The sequence below is a fragment of the Rhipicephalus microplus genome, chromosome 7 (assembly GCF_043290135.1).
Source record: "Rhipicephalus microplus isolate Deutch F79 chromosome 7, USDA_Rmic, whole genome shotgun sequence".
Classification (NCBI taxonomy): Eukaryota; Metazoa; Arthropoda; class Arachnida; order Ixodida; family Ixodidae; genus Rhipicephalus; species Rhipicephalus microplus.
Window position 1 is genome coordinate 32,162,579 of NC_134706.1, and position 17,094 is coordinate 32,179,672.

At 45.6% G+C, this 17,094-nt stretch overlaps 1 protein-coding gene across 1 annotated transcript in view; it reads left to right on the forward strand.

Annotated features, from left to right (window-relative positions):
* LOC119179290 (uncharacterized) overlaps positions 1–17,094 on the forward strand; it is a 59,038-nt gene that overhangs the window by 19,247 nt on the left and 22,697 nt on the right. Inside the window, exons 9-12 of the mRNA XM_037430358.2 lie at positions 12,204–12,252; positions 13,383–13,447; positions 13,825–13,895; positions 16,611–16,670. Coding sequence (XP_037286255.1) covers positions 12,204–12,252; positions 13,383–13,447; positions 13,825–13,895; positions 16,611–16,670 — 245 coding nt within the window. The remainder of the gene's footprint in view (positions 1–12,203; positions 12,253–13,382; positions 13,448–13,824; positions 13,896–16,610; positions 16,671–17,094) is intronic.

The window sequence follows — 17,094 nt, forward strand, 5'->3', positions numbered from 1 at the left end:
CAGAAGAGAGGGAGGAGTCAGCGTAGGTTAGCAGATACTCCCTGCTTTGGTTTGCAAGGCAGGAGAGGGGAAGCATGGAGAGGGGAGGGGAGGCACACGTGCAATGGGGGAGCGAGCGCGAACAGGTAGAGAGAGTAACGGTTGAAAGAGCAGAGGTGGAGAGAGTAACTTGCAGCTGTTGGAGAGAGGGAAGCAGGAGAGCCGCACATGTGTAGTGGGAATGCGGACGCCAGACGCGTGACGTACCCACAAGCAAGAGATGCTCCGCATCTTAATAAAAACCCTTGCGTAAAATTTTTTGTCAAACTTTTCGGACCCCCTGGATAAACCAGGCTTCTTCGCATAGAACTGGACGTCACAAAAACAGTGTTGGCGCTTGTAACAATTTCTGAGGTCTGAAATGCTTTACTTAGCCCTAAATATGCATATTTTGTATTTCGAGCTATCGATATACAGCCAAACACGGATATATCACACTCGAAGGGGATCGTGAATTAGTTCGATATATGAAAAATTTTATATAAAAAAATACAGGGCCCGGGTGGATTAACCAGGCTTCTCCGCATAGAACTGGACGTCACAAAAACAGTGCTGGCGCTAGTAACAATTTCCGAGGCCTGGAATGAGAGACGTTTAACCCCTCTCGCACGGTAGCGGATGTCGACTGTGGCACCGCGCGTGGGGTCTCTCGGGACATTTCGCGCGCGCGTCTGGAGTGAGTCGGACATCTCCGGACAACTGAGGGTGAGTACGTATTTCTTTTCCGTCCATCGACCTCTATTGTTTGGGACTCGTCGGACTTGGCCAATGGCACCTCGCGCTCGCGGTGAACGCTCACTTTTTGTTGCCCCTTGTGAAGACTAGGCTGAAGAGCGGTGCGGTGTCCTAGTGTGTGGCCAGGCTATGCCGACCCGTATCTCTCCGAAGCCAACGCGAGGGCCTTTGCCCTCGCTCGAGCAACCGGGCCCTTTGTCTCGGTGTCTCCGTTAATCACTTTTACCACGGAGACGTGCTCGCGGCACCCCTGTGTAGTACTTCTCGCCCGTGGGGTGGATAAGCCCATTTGCTTTCCCACCGTGCCTTTTGCAACGTGCTCTGTACTGTGTTTTGGTGTTGCCGCAGACAATAAAGTGTTGCGACCTTGAGCAGTACTGTGTCCTCGCCACGGCGACGGTCAATGTGCGCCCTACGGCTCGCTGAGACCGAACGCACGCTAGTGGCCGCAATCCTTCGGGATACGTGTACACTCCAGCCTTAAATACGCATATTTTGTATGTCGAGTTATTGATATACAGTCGAACACGAATATACTGAACTCGAAGGGGATTGCGAATTAGTTCCATATATGAAAAATTCGATATGATAAATACAGAACCGAGAGCTTACCTGTAGCCGACAATCACCTACAATAGGCGCATTCAAGAATGACAACTTATACCGCACACACACTTCAACAGAATGATTTATTTGCGTGAAAAAAATAGCTTATTTTTGCCTGCTTCTTCGTTTTTGAAATGTTGAAGACGCTAATCTTGATCTTATCTAGGCTGTCCAGGTGCGACAGCCCACTTCCCTCCATGTGGCCAATATAACAGCGAATGATGCCAAACGCTGCCGCCACTTCAGCGGCGAAGTATGCGCATGTAGCCAGCGCCTCGTCCGAACGATCCTCCTCGTCACATGAGCTGTCGGCCTGGGCCTGGACCGCAGCTACTATGTCCTCGCCAGTGAGGCTCGCAACAGCCTGGACATTGAAATCCGCTTCCACAAAATCGTCCGCAAGCACTTCATGTGGAACTGGTGCCGGGAAGCTGGGTGACAACTCTCGAAATGTGTCGTCTATGCGCTCGTCGTCGTCTTCGTCTTCACCGGTTTCCGCAAATTCCACCGTCTCGAAGCCTGCCTTGCGGAAGCAGTTGATCACTGTGTCTGTCTTCACGTCTTGCCAGGCGTTGAAGATCTCTGCGGCAGAAAACTTCGCGGAAATTTCTGGCCACTCCTTTGTCATCTACTGCTAGATGTCCTGGATACTGACAGCTTCGCTTTGGCCAAAAATTGTTTTGCCCATGATGTTGTAGCGCTGGTTAAAACAGTGAAGCCACTTGGTGTGGTTGGCGAAGTTGTTTAACAGCGGCAAATCATTTGGCCTTGGTCATCCACATCGGGCCATCCACCGGAATCTTCGCGTGCACTACTAAAAACCGGGCATAGAATGCCTTTTCTGCATTCCCATGAGCAGGAGCACAAACATGACAGGCTCCCGACGTTCGCTGCTCCGCCGCCTTTGCCTTGATTTATCATCTTTGTTCTTCAACAAGATACTGAGTGCTCGTTAGTATTCTGAACTCGTCCACGACGGTCTAACATTTCTTGCCCTCCTCAACACGCTGAATAGCCTTCAGCTTTGTCGCAAAGTCAAGGGTCTCGCGCTTCTTGACGCTGGCCATAGCTACACGAGAAGTGGACAATCAAGGAGTTCGCAGCAGTTTTGCACACCACGCATGCAAAAGAGAAATGCTGCACATGCGGTAGTATGCAGGCGGCGCGACAACGGAAGCAACAAAGCACTCGCGAAGTGATGGCCATCTGCGAGGGCAACAGCCAAAGGCGCGAGCTGTGTTTGGCTGATCAAAACTCGCTAAACAGCAACATCAACAAAAATTTTTAAAAAGTGATAGGAGGAGGACGTCAGCTCCTTTGTTCCTGCTCTCCGAGCCGATGGGTACTCCAGGTTAGAGATTGGGCAGTCCGAGCCCTCTCACCCTTTTTTTTTTTTTTTTTTTTGTTCGTGCGTTTCGGGTTTTGGCGGGGGCGCGGTGAGTACCGAAGCTCACCTTCCAGCTCACGCGACATTCAGTATATTTGAAGGCGGGCAAATTTACCATTTGATATGAATGTGCAAGTTTCTATATTTTTACGAACGAATTTTTATCTATATATGTCGGTACGATATATCTGTGTTCGAATGTATCAAACTATTCCGCGATCCCCTTTGAGTTTGATATATCCAGGATCAACTCTATGGCCCATTGTGAGTTCAGAGCATGCCATGAGGCGCTAACTACTTTTACTTTACAGGGGTGATAGCACCCCCACAACCTTCATGTTGGCATGCTGTCATGTATAGCTTGCGTAAACATAGAAATTGGGTGCATGTAGTTTGGTAAAAACTAGAGGAAAAACGTCCCGAAAGACCCCATTCATTAGAATCTGGCTGCAAGAACATTGCCTATACCACACTGTGAGCGTTACACCAGCAATTGACAAGAAGTGCGCTAGACTTACAGACTAGACTCACAAAAGGAGCACTTCATTAATGTTTTTTTTTTTAGGCTTTTCTTATGGAAATAAACTTCTAGGAGTCCCGAAATTAGAACGCTGCACTTGGAACATACGGACACTGTTAACAAGGTGGACGAAAACAGACGTGTACGTTGTTTTAACACTTTTTATATCATCAGCCGAATGAAAATACATCACCAGTGACTGGCACGCTAAACAACCTTATACAGTACTTCAATACACTCAAACGTAGTAACAAACAAATGGAAATGCGGAGGCGTCGCCGCTGATGTTCTACTCACCGCTAGGGGCCCACTGGATATGGCCTGCAGTTGCCGCATTCTGTGGGACCGCGTCAGGAGACAACCATTCACGCCTGCCACCATTTGCCAAAAATAATCGCTCATGTCCTGTGTGCCGCCACCCAGCCTCGCCGCCAGGCGTCACTGCTGGCGCTACCGCGCTAACCATGATGTGAGAACTCGCGCGCGAGCACAACGCCACCTAGCACTGAATGGTTGTTCAGACTAAATGCGGCCTATCCGCGACACTTGTGTGCCTTGAGGTGCGAACTACTTTACAGTAATGATAGCACCCCCAAATTTCAATTTAATGTCCTATTTTTTTGGACTACCTCGACTGGCAGCAGGGTTTTCGGGCATCTACATTAAAGCTGGTCTTTCATCTCAAGACCCGCATGAGAAGTGATGTGCGTTTACAGGAAGTTCTGAGGGAGGGTGTACCCGCGTTATTGCCAGTGCTGCTCTATGAATGGTTATGTTATAAGTGGTCTATGCTGTACTTTGAATTTTGAAGTAGTTTTGTCATTTTAAAGCTTACAATCTCCACCTGCTCGCTGTAGTGTACCAAACTTGGGACAGACCGCGCTGTCTATAATCGGAAAACAAATGTGATCCGGTGATCGTTTTAATTTTCAATTCTGCTGGGCAGAATGTGAGGTCATTACTTCGGGAGTGAATGTTGGATCACAAAGGGCTCTTTACCAACTCACGAGGACTTGGAAACTGTACATCGTCGCAATTGACCACAGGTGTCACCAGAGTCGGGCACCTGTTGCCCACTGCCTGCTGACCGTCGCCAATGCAACAGGGCCGTCCTAAGCAGGAACATGGAAGTCTGGCGACTATTTGCACCCCCTGTTACAGCAGACCGAATCGGTTGTATGGTGCGGGCAGAGAAGTCATTTTTGACATGTTTCTGTGCTGCTTGTTTTTGATAGTATTTTGTTTTTACTCTTTCACTGCTGTGATTTTTTGGTTGAGCATTGCACTTGTGTTGTAATGCCGTGTATCTGTGTGTTGTGGCGATGAGGAAATGGGATTTTTTCACTTTTGCAAGAAAGCACGCAAATACCATTGGGGTGTTCAGCAGAAGACTCGGAATGTGTGTTGCCGCAGAATTTTTCATCGACGCACTATTGCAACGTTACCGCTCTACTTCTCAAATGAAGATGTTTTCTCATTCACTGTCCTGATCTGCTTGTCCGATGGATGTATTTGTGTTGATATATACTGCCTCGATATATACTGAGTCCTCGGCATTTCCAGAGGAGCATTCATCTTCGTATTCAGCACAGTATCGTATTTCGAAAGTATCTTGGTGGCGATTTGAAATGTAATCAAGTTGTTTTTTTATTATGCTTATCCTCAGACGTCCTTTTTTTTTAATATTTCCGACTGTTTTCAAAACTCTAACTATGTAATCTGTGTTATAGAACGGTATTCTCGTATTTAACAGCATGAAGGTGTCATGGGACTATACTTACTTAAAGAAGAGATGTGGGCCCTTGAAAAAAAAAAAAGCTTTCTTTATTGTTTGAGTGAACTTACTTGTTCAGTTTTTTTCTTTTTCTGCATATTCATATTTTGAAATAAATATTCAATAGCAGCACTAAAACAAAAAGTATGCAATTTCTAAAATATGCTTTGCATATTTCTTCAGCGGCTTTCTGGTAGCTTCGTTTTGTCAAACATGACAACAAAAGTTTTTGGCATGATCGTCAGCGGGCTGGTCTGGCAGACAATACTATTGATGCTGCCGTGATACTGTTTATAATGCCAGTGCTGCTTTTGCTCATTCACGATTCTATCTTTTAAATGCAAAGATGGCAGTGCTTCATCTTTCACGCATCCTCGGTGAATTGGTGTGGCATCGGATATGATTAAATTGACAGAATTTTCGGGATGAAGTGACGTGTGCGTTTGCTGAAACTTATAATGAGTTTGCATATACATGAGCTTCAACTGTTTACCATAAGTGTGAGATTCTATAAGACTCGTAAAGCTGGAAATGTGCTCGATCAGGTCATGTTCACCGCAGCATCACAAAATTGGAAATTTCACCTCTGGTGCGAGAAAAACAAGCTCGGACATATACGCAGGAGGACCGAAGATGTGATTAACAACGTAGTCAGAGTGAGCATGTAACGTTCTGACAAAATTAGCATAGTTCACCATAACCGCATCACACCATCATTAGCAGTAAATAATATTATTAGCACCTGAATTGCCTTTGCCCTTGTATATCTAGACAGACACTTACAACTTACTGATTGTCCCCCTGTAATGCGGGAGATTTCGTCGCAGCCATCAGACCTAACTCTTGGAACTCTTTTTATCATACTAAATAGACAAAATATGAAATTGCGTTTCATATTTTGTGTGGAAATGCGGAAATCTTTCTTTCAACAGGAGAGAGCACTGTGTTTCTGTCATCAATAGATCAGCCCGATGCCATGCGCGCCAGCTACAATGAGTTGTTATAAATTGAGAAGCATTTTTATTCCATCTCGATGAGAAGACAGTCTCGCCATCCCTCCCTCATGCAAGGTGAACTGCATAAAGAAATAAACATATAGAACAAAGTCGACTTTTTTTGGCAGTGCCAGGTTTGGAACCACAGCCACATTCTCTTAAGGAGTGAACCTTGCCCATCGGGCTAAAGATATGCGCTAGCAGAATATGAATACCATATTTGCTCACCGCTAATATTTAGCCATCTTGCTAAAAAAAAACAAAAATATTTACTTATATTTTGCTCTCCCCAACGCGGAGCCAATGCCTGAGCCTGCTCGCTGGCTGGACCCTTCAATGCTTGGCACGCCTCGCGGAGCAGGCGCGCACAGTCATACGTATAAAGCGGGCTGCCAGTGCGAAGTTTCTTCTTGTGAAGAATTCCCCAAAGTACAGTCTCTATGGTACCATGCCTGAACACCCAAACCGTTTGACATGTCGTAGGTACTGCTCAAGCGTTTTGCTTCTCTCTACCTCACCATCTCCTCCACCATGAGTACTGTGAGAATGTACACTGGCGTCACGGCGCAGACAGTTTTGTGCATAGGAGGCGTGCGAGGGCCTGTCGTACCAACTGTCGTGCCCTTGTTCTCTGCGACCACACTACAACGCATGCTTGGCTGATTTTGGAAGCTTCACTGTACGTCTGCTGCGTTTTTACTTTTTCTTGCCATAGGCTACGTTAGTTACAGTTGAAGCATTTATAAGAGGCATGCTCTGGGCAGCAATTCTTGCCTTTTATAAATCAGATGTCTCTCATAAGCAGGGTACCTCGTACGCATTTTTTTTTATTAGCCCGTATTTTACTGTAGGCACATTCGTGACCCTTATACCCATTTGTCTCTTACAAAGGGGTTCAACTGTATATACACGGTGAAATTCAAGCTGGTTGTTATAAAGTTGGCAGGGGAAAAAACGGGAACCGTGCCGCTGTTAAGCACTTCAGCGTGAAGTTCTTCATCGTGTGACGATTGGTACAGCAGCAAGCAGAACAGTGTGCAGTTGCCAATACAAATTTCTTGCCATTGAAGAAGACCTTTTCAGTTATGTTCGAGAACTTAAGTGCATTGTCTGTTCGCATTGAGAGTACAAGGTAGAAGGGTATACCGGCCGTAAATAATTTAGCACAAGCGCCAGCAATCACACTCTTAAAGTCAAAAGTTCATAGCAGTTCATAACTCTAGTTCAAGTCAGTAAAACAGTCTTGTGCTATCCTTCGATTTCATAGAAAACATTCTTAGAAATAGAAACAGACATTACAACTTTTCCGCAAGTAACTCAGCTTTTTTTTTTTTTCTAAAAAATCTGCGTGAATTTTCTCGTGGCTCAGTGCTACAAGCAGGTTGTTGTCAGTTTCCTTTTATCTGTAGTGGCTTGCTTTATTGTGGGATTTACCCACCATGGCTGCATTTCATTTGGTGCTTTGTCAGTATTCAGTCTACAGTGATTTCTCGAGTCAAGAAGGCAGTCGCACAACCTTCAGTACGTGCATTAGGCACGTGGATATATATTAGCTCTGTGAAGGTGTATTGCTGTGTTCCATCACGGCCGCTCTATCGCCATGGTTTCGTATTTCAAACGCTGTTCGGGAAAAACACCAAGTGTTCCTTCCCGCCAATTCCCAAACAATACTGAGCTGTGCGCCAAGTGACAAAAGAATATTGTGAGATACGTCATCATCAACGACAAGTCTGCACCGACAGTCGTATGCAGCAGACACTTGCGTGATGAAGGCTATATGCCTGCGTTCCGCATCAGAAAGCTTATTCCTGACTCCGCGCCTACTCTTTTCGACGACTTTCCTTCCTACTTAATTTCAAGTGCATAAAAGCCTTGCAAAGATCCTGCTTCACGAGCTTCGCCTTTATGCCAGACATAATTAAGCGAAAAGCCGAGACCAACGAAACAGACCTGGAGGTTTCAACTTCACAAGATGCTTTCACTGAACAAGATGCAGTAAGTGTTTGCACACAAACAATAAACAGCGACGCTCGTCGCAAGGGTCAATACTAGGCTACGATAGGATGATTGCGCTCCCAAGTGTCGCACTATCGTTTAAAATGCTAGAAGGTGCAGCAATTGCTGAGAGAAAAAGGCGTCCCAGTATTATCGCGAAAGCAAGCACTACGCATGTGTTAACCAAATCGCAACAGGTGCACAAAATGGAGAGAAAAAGGCCCTGTTTCTTTTGCATCAAATGAAATGTGACTAAGAAAGCGGTCAGTGTACCCAGACGAACTAAGGGGTGTGTGATATGGCGCTTTCTGTTTAAAAAAGGCTACAATAATGTGCGCACTTCGGGGCATGAGACACTGCCAGCCAAGTGCACTCTTCAGAGGTATATAAAGGTTCAAGCCCAGCATCATCAGGTATGAGCAATGTCATAAACCGTTTGTGCATCTTAAATGATTAAGCAACTTGTTTTTCAATGCACGGTTAGTGGAGAACCGCACCCGAACTCGTGTGCCAGTATTGGGCGCGCTGCACAGAGCGGTGGAGGAAGGTCAGGGTCGCAGCGCCCCCCCTCAAACAGCGGCAAGAGGCATGTACTACACCCAATCTGAAGGCTGTAAGAAGCGAGCGCACACGTGCTGTCCAGCCCGGCCATGTCCAAGCTCTATCTTTCCTGTTCCGTGGACACAGGTGGCGCGTTCCTCTCGGCTTGAATAACAATCGATGGAAGGCATGGCACGTGGGTTGATGTTATAGCCTCCCCCATCAGTACAAAGGAGATAGGTCGGCTCTTTTTATCTCTGCCTTAGCCGCATTCATCACCCCTGCTCGCGCGCATTTACCCGTGTGTAAAATACGATGTGCTGGGGAATGTTATCGATTGGGACACAACACAAAACATGACGGCCAGTGGCGTAGCTGGGGGGGGGGGGTAGATGAGTGCAGAAGGAGGGGGCACATACGAATGTGCCCCCCCCCTCAAATCAAGCCCCCCCCCCCTTTTTCCCCAATTTTTGAAAAACTTCTGGCTACTCCCCCTGGCAACAGCAAAAACCAGTTGAGAATGTCCAAGTAATTGCTATCCCATTGAAAATAATGTGGATCTTGCCTGCACGTTCCTATACGAAAGGTACCCTGTGAGATTTTTCGTTTTTGTATGCACTGCTTTCTAGAGGACACGGTAGGGGGTTTTTGGAGTATAGACAGAACGCCGTAGCCACATAAAATATTGCTGCAAAAGGAAATGAAGTTTCTTGAATAGTGTAGTTTCAGCACCGAGATGAGTGCCGGAGGAGGTTGCCTTTCTGAGACTAGCTGATTGACGTCATATTATGGCCAGCAGTCGAATCAATCATAAAGTTTTTTTTGGTCGTGAACCTTTTTTTATTCTTGAAGTCATCTTGGGGAAATTCACTTGGGACTGTGGGAGTCTCTAGCGTGTCTCACAATGTTTGTCCACCATATTTGCAGATAACCACTTAGGTGTATTTATATTGTTATTTCATGAAGTACAATTTTATTCAACCAGTATTCTGTTTATTTGCTACGGAAATAACCACTGAACAAGTTTTTCCAGAATGCTCAACAGCACGACGCTATTATTCTTACATCATCAATTAAAATAGGGAACGCCTCTAAAATCATTGGCTCTGTGAAATTTTCAATGAATCTAAATATTTCTAGCTCTTCACAAAAGCCTCAGAATAATTTTTCATGTCCTTGAATGTAAATGCAATTTACTTGTCCACCAGGATTTGAAGTTAGCTGCTCCAGATTGCTCCAAAATGAAAATTTCGCTTGTTTGAAAATTGCTCCAAATCGGAAGACAGACCTCGGTGGCATCACTGATAGGGGCCTTGAATATTTTATGCTTGGCTTCTGAGATTGGGCCTGCTGGAAGATGTCTACCTGGCGTGCAACACGGAATGAACTTTACGAACTTGCATTTAATGTAACAAGGCTTGACTGACCGTGCCGAAGAGGAATAACCTATCCTTGTTACATGGGCATGCTAATCTGTTACGACGCATCTCAGTTAATCAACGTTTATATTTTTAATCGTGAAACAGGGTATCGCAAGACTTGCCTTGCGCAAAAAGTGTTCTTTAGTTTGGCTCGTGAAGCAAGTCACGTGACACTCATTTTGGTGATTAAAGATGTAAACGTAGACTGAGGCTTGTCGTAACTGAGGTTAGCGTGCCCGCGTGAGAAGGGTACAAGAGGCAGTTGCTTTTGACTATAATTGGGTACAACTTCAAAAGGCAGCAGCGTTCCCACTATGCCACACGCGAGCACCCAATGTGTTCTCACTCTAGAATGATGCCGTAAGCTGCACGGTCTGTTACCTTGGTAACAGTGAAAGGGCATTGCCGAATGCACGAGCTAGGCTATTTCTTTAGTTGTAAAGGCAGTCTGCGCCTTGGTCATTCTGGGTGAGGCCTCTGCTGCCTTCTCAAGTTGTGCCTGGCTAGAGTTGCTCGAAGTCATGTGGGTCTGAGAGGGAGACCAGAGCAACCTAGTCGCACAACCATCGGTTGAGTCATTGTAACGGCTTGCACAGCTTCTTAATTCCTGAATCTCAGTTTGTTGTTTGATTTTAATGCTACCCATTTCTGTAACCAAGGACGTGCAGCCGTGCTCATCATCATGTCATTTGAAACTGAGAAAATTCCCACCAAAACTTGCTGAAGTAAACTTTATAGCATGGCAGAGCCTGCTAGTCGTTCAACCATGCATTGGCTTTCGAAAACAAGAAATGAATAGAACACTTCCGAAGCCCTGAGTTCATTTGCTGTTTCAAATCTGAAAGAGGTCGTGAACCCATCTTGGGGTTTGTTCAGAAAACACATTCTGCATATTGATGACACTGAAATTAGCGTCTCAGTCAAATCTTGCATATGTGCATGGCAAAACGCAGAAGCAGAGCGTAAAGTTGACGTTTGTTCAGGTGCCCTCTTTTCGTAGAGGCCTGAGCTCACTTTCTCCGGTGCTGCCAGAGCCGACAGTTTCGCACCGAACAGATGTCAATTTATGTCGGCCAATAGCCGACACGAATCAAGAGCGGCGTTTTGATTGGGTGTGCCTGTTGCCGCGGGGTGCTGCCTCATGCCGGCAACCCACTCAATCTGCTAAACGTCGCGTAGCCGCACTCGTCGTACACCGGAATTGCAACAGGACAGAGCAATCGTGTTTCGTCGCACGTGCTGCGTCGTCCGTTCCTGCGTAACTACCAGCACTTTCACTGATACGAGAGAAGAGAGAAAAACGCTTGAAGCGTTCTGCGAATTCCTTTTCCCGTAGTCGTTATTGGCATACTCGAGAAATTTTCGTGTAATCAGTATGTGAGGCTGTTAACTTGGATACTGAGGTTGTTCAGTGATTACTGTGAAAGGTGGTTCACGACCCTATTGTGAAGGTTCTAAACCAGAACATCTGTGTTTTCTCTGAATGACGGTGGGAGTTTTCTTGGTTTTAGAATCATGCTCCGCTTCTTTACATAGTGGGCAATGCTGCAAAGACTTGAGGGAGTTCTCTCCCCATTGGCATTTGTTACCAGAAAGTGATAGCGCTTCACTTCCAAAGCACACAGTTTGATATTCCCATCAAATTTCAAAAGTTTGAATACCACGAGCCATTCCAGATAATTTTTGCCCATTGGCAGTGTGGGCTTGATATCAACCTTACATTCACAAGTTGCAGCGTTAAACATGCATAAGAAACAGTATTTGGGTGAAAGCTAGGGAAGAAAAAAAAAAGTGCTGCTTGGGAAGAGGGGTTTCAGTGACTGCACCGTGTTCAGAATCTTTGTAGCATTGCCTGCTAATTGTGAAACGAGAAGTATCATGTAGACTCTTCCTCAGCCGGACACATCTCTTCCAAAGTGTTTTGCCGATGAAACGTCTGCACGCACTTCGCGCTGATTGCTCGGTCGGGGCAAGATCTCACCCCCACTTCTGTCTTTCTCTTCTGGTGTGTGACACGGAAAATAGTACCACCACATCGACGCAGTTTCGCAGAGACCCAGAAATGAAAAAAAATGAAGCATTTGTTCACAGTGATTGCCACTCGAAAAAAAAAAGAGCGGCGTGGTTTTTTTTAGGTTGCTGGACGAATTTCACTGATTGACGGTAGCCCTCTTGTATTTTTCTCGTGTAGCCTGCAGAGCTTACTTGAAGAAACTCTGAGGAAAGAGGACGCTGGAAAGGTTAGTTGGATGCCGGCTCCTGGCTGCTGATGCTGATCCTCCCCGAGTTTCTCTCAGATCTTCCGGTGCAGTCGCTTTGCTCGATTGCCGCGTCATTGGTTTGTAGTAGTTTCTGTACGTGTGTGTGGGTGTGTGTGTGTGTGTGTGTGTGCCGCGCGTGGAGAGAAGGGTGCCGACGTGCACGAGAACCACAGGACAAGCCGATTACATAAGGATTTTTTAGCACGCCGCCTCTTCGGCACCCCACTTGATGCAGGAAGCAACAACGCAGAGTCGCAATACGACGACCCAAGCCCGAACAACGTCCTATCATTTTTCTTTTTTTCTTTTGCACTTAAAAGGGATTACAGGCTGAGTGTTATCATGGATGTACGAGATTCAGAATTCCAGTAATCTCTCGCGAAACAGTTGCTGTGAAAGTTCTATCAACAACTGCATCGGCGAAAATTTTCTCAGAGCAGGTAAGGCAAAGAGAGCGGCAGTCGCTGCCACGCTGACCGTTGCGTCACTGAGCAGGTGCGACCACAACCACACCATTTCGATCACTTTGGGAAAAAAAAAACATGGCAGCACAGTTACCACATGGTTGTGCCTTTTTTTTTCCCCTTCTAGCTTCAACGACCCCCTCCGGCTTTCTTTTGCAGTCGCTCCCACTTGAAGCAAACCCTATCGCCTAGCCAATGCGTGCAGCACAAACCATCACACTGTTTTTCTCCTGTTTATAAAGCCCTCATGTTCGAAAACTGTTGAAAAGTGTTTGGCATGCTTTGCTTTCTTCTTTCTTTGTCTGTTATAGTTCTTTCACTTTTTTTTCAGAGCTGCAATTTCAATTGCAAGACCCAGGCTTTCTTACCTTAATCGCAGCACCGAACATTAGCCCATTTTTCTTCAAACCGCTTTTTTTTTTTTTTCATGTCGATAGTGGGCGCAGTAGTCTTGCTATCAGCTAGTCCACCGTATTGCATCAACACACACAAAAAAAGAACAGCTGACTCATACTGCCCAGTTATTTTCATGTGAGAGGACGATCCAACGCTCTGGCAGGAACCATTTCTTTCTTCCGCGTTCCCTGCTTGCATGGCATCTCTTCGACCTCGTCTCTTCCTTGTTTGCTTGTTTTTTTGACGCAGACGGTCATCGTGGTGAAGACAAAGCGCAAGGCCAAAAACACCAAGAAGTCAGTCGACAGCAAAGAGTGAGTTGTCCTCTACCAGGCATTTCATGAATAGAAAGTTGCGTATAAGTGGCCCTTGCGAGTGCTACGCCGGTGGTAGTCGGTGCTCAGTTTTTGCGTAGAAAGTGCTACTGCTGTAATTATGTTCTGTGAGAATATTTTATTGCTTGCTTGTTATGCTTAAGTTGTCACTAGTACAGTACTTGCAACTTGTTTGCATGAAAGAAGCAAGTGCTCTGACAGTCGGTGTTAAAAAATGAAATGTAACATAGTGTACCACCTGCTTGCAAGCTTAAGCATGAACAGGCTAGTTATTTGTCTGGAGAGTCATTTTTGTCTTGTGCGGTCCAGCTTTCTGCCCATTTTGGTCTTGTGCAGCGGTGGTGTTTCTGTTGCAGTTTCCCAGCTGACGTGCTCATAGCTGGACGCGGGAGGTCAAAGGCGTCGGACCGGGATGCTGTTGTGAAAGGTGAGGTTATGCATCTTTTTACGATAGTGGTTAAAAATCTCGAAACTGTGTCAAACGTCTGTGCTGGTGGCACCTGCATATTTAGAAATCCAGTTTCTGAACTCGAAGGTGTGAGCAGGCAATGTTTAATATAGCAGTGTTTTCAAGAAATGAGGAAAAAAAAAGTTGTAGATAATGATGCAAAGCTAGAAAATTTTTAAACGCAAATGTGACGCTTCAAACACGAATCAAAGTAGTGTCAATAAGGTTGTACTTGAATTAGCGTCATTAACCTGGTACGTGGGAAATGCTTGGATAGCCCTTTGCATGAACGTGATATTGGTAACAGACAGCAGTGAAGTGTGGAGTCGACCCTGCTTACCGCTGCATAAGGAACGGGCTTTGCTTGCCCTGAAGTCAAGAATGAACCCTGTTCATGTGGAAGTTACATTTAGACTCCTCCTCCCAGGAAATAAGATTGTTGAGTCAGATCCACAGAAAGTTGGGAAAAGAACCGTCTAGTCTCTGAAGGAATGGACCCTGCTTACCGCGACATATAGGAACAGGCCTTGCTTACCCTGAAGTTAGGAATGAAGCCTGGTCATGGGGAAAATACATACAGATCATTCTCGTCCTAGAAAATAAGAATGGAGCCAGTTATACAGAAAGTTGGGGGACTTTCTGTAGAACTGGCCTGTAGTCTTTAGACTGGACCCTGCTTGCTGAGAAGTGAGGAATGGACCCTGCAGAACGTAGAAATGTAGAATGGAGCCCATTTCACTGGAAGTTAGAACTCGGCCCGAAGTTACGAGGAGATTCTGCTCTCCCAAAGGAAGAGGAATGCGAGACAAAGTAACCCTGCTGACGCGAGTGTCACGAACAGACCCTGCTGACCCTGAAAAATAAGAATGGAAGCTGTTCGCCCCAGAAGGTAATGAAGTATTGTGCTCATGTCAGAATTTAGGATTGGACCGTGCATACCGTGTACTCAAAACAATTTTGGCCTCTCATTTTTTTTTTTTTTTGCTGCATTGTGTTTCTGGGGGCTTTTTAGTCACAAAAAGACGCGTCATTTTATACATTGCGGGACAGATCATTACAGGCTCATTATTACTGACCAGTGTCCGTTTCAGTTTAGAAAACGACAAGCCGCTGGGTGCATCTATCACCACCTAGAGGGTGCAGCGCTCGGCTGTGTCAGCAACAGACCTGCGACGAACTTTCACACAGTTAACATCAAGAAATTTCTTCGGGCAGGAAACTAGACACAAAACTTTATACTCGTGCACCATGGCCACGGACTTGCGAGAAGCTGCTGAACGATGGCCTGCTGGAGCAAACGCGACCAAAGGAAAAATAGCGATATCGTCATAACTTCCTGCGTCGCGGTCACGTGGTAGAAGTAGGAGGTTCTCAAGGGCCCCCTTTGAGGTTGTCAATAGCGTGGTGGAGTTGATCGTGCATGCAGACTTCAAGATTAATTTTAAAATACCTTCCAAGCTATATATGCTTTTGATATTTTACAGATGGTATACGCATGTTCACAGGAATCGGCTGCGAAGTTGTGGTCTGTACTCTTTTAAGGGATATGTGGGCAAAATTTTATCCTGGTCGGGCTATCAGAAGTACCAAAAACATGATTTCCAAAATCAAGAAGTCGCACGAAAATGGATGTTAAGAACAATGCATTTGAAAGGTGTAAGTGAAAGTTTATTTACACTGAAAATATATTTTTATGATTTCTTATATCATGAAAGCTTGGCAATCATTGTTATTTTGAGCACGTGGCTTCAGTGAACTCCTATCAAATGCAATGACAAGATATCGGGTGGCGATTTCCTGGAAACTCTAGAGAAAGGGCTTTTTTTTTAGTTTAGTTAAAATTTTCTGTTTTTTTGTAGAGAAAGTTGAGAACTTGTGGAAACATATAACAAAAATGCGTAATTTTGGAAGAAGAACTTGTGTTTTTCAACTTACATCTTTCGAAAAGTGCCCTGCTCACCCCAGAAGTTGCATGTGTGTCCCCTGGACCTCTGAAAGCACGAATGGAGCGTGTTCATCAAAGAGTTGGAAGCGGACCCTGTTTGCCCACAACAGGGGAAATGTCGTCTGGTGACACCAGGGGGCACTGAAAGCGGGTAAAGTTCAAAGTACCTAAAAAAGAACTAAGATAACGCCATTCGTGTCGGTGTGCATGCTCCTCTCCCCTCTCGTGCATAGCTTTTGCGAAGGTATCGCAAACGCCGTATTGTTTGTCCTCTTTCGCGAGCACGCGCTCCACGAACAGACGCCACTGGCATACCGTTTCAGCATGCCCGAGGCACAGCCGCTCAATCAACACACGGCGCAGCAGTCCCCAAGCTGCCCAAGCGTCTGGCACATCCAGTGCGCCCACAGAACACCTAGGTGCGCGCGTGCTTTCGCATTTGTAGTTTCCTGGTGGACACTCAGAGGCGCTGCTGTGGTGGTTGCTGGGAGAGAAGGGAGAGGCGGAGGGGTGTGGTTGGGGCTATTTTAGTTTTTTCTTTTATTTCAAGGGGCTTTAGTGAAGTTGACAGTGTGAGCAGTGCACAAATTGTCCTCTGCGAGAACATGTAGGCTTGAAAGCAGATGTACAGAATTGCTAAAGCTTGCAAATGTAAATTTATTATTTATTATGTTTTTCTCATAATAAAATGGCCTTCCTAGAGTTTCAATTGCAAGTATTAACCAGTTTCTTCTTCATTTTGTTGACAGATTTCAGATCTGGCAAGGTCAAGCTGCTTGTGGCGACAGCAGCAACCCTGAAGGATATCGGTGAGCATTGCCTGTTAATTTATCACTCTGCCATGTTTTGTAGACCTCTCTATTACCAAGCCTTGTTTAAAAGTGTGCGACAAGTAGCAGCGTGGTTTAACAGGACATCGCAGAATTCAGATTAATTCCGTGCAGCGGTTTAGGCACGAGATTTTGGCCTGACTTGTATTCGGCTGTATGCCAGTGTGTGTGAGTGTTGTGGGAAAAAAAAGTATAAGTTTTCAAAGTAGCGTGTCAAGTACTGTGCCTTTGTCGAAAAATCACATTAGAAACAGAGTAGCATGGCAGCCAGGTTTCTGCAGTGATGCGGTATTTACTCTATTCTAAGCACCCCTCTTTTTTCAGCATCGCAGTATTAAAGGTTGGGTGGGGGGGAAGTGCTTAGATTAGAAAAATCGAAAAATGACCGCACAGCCCACCCTTT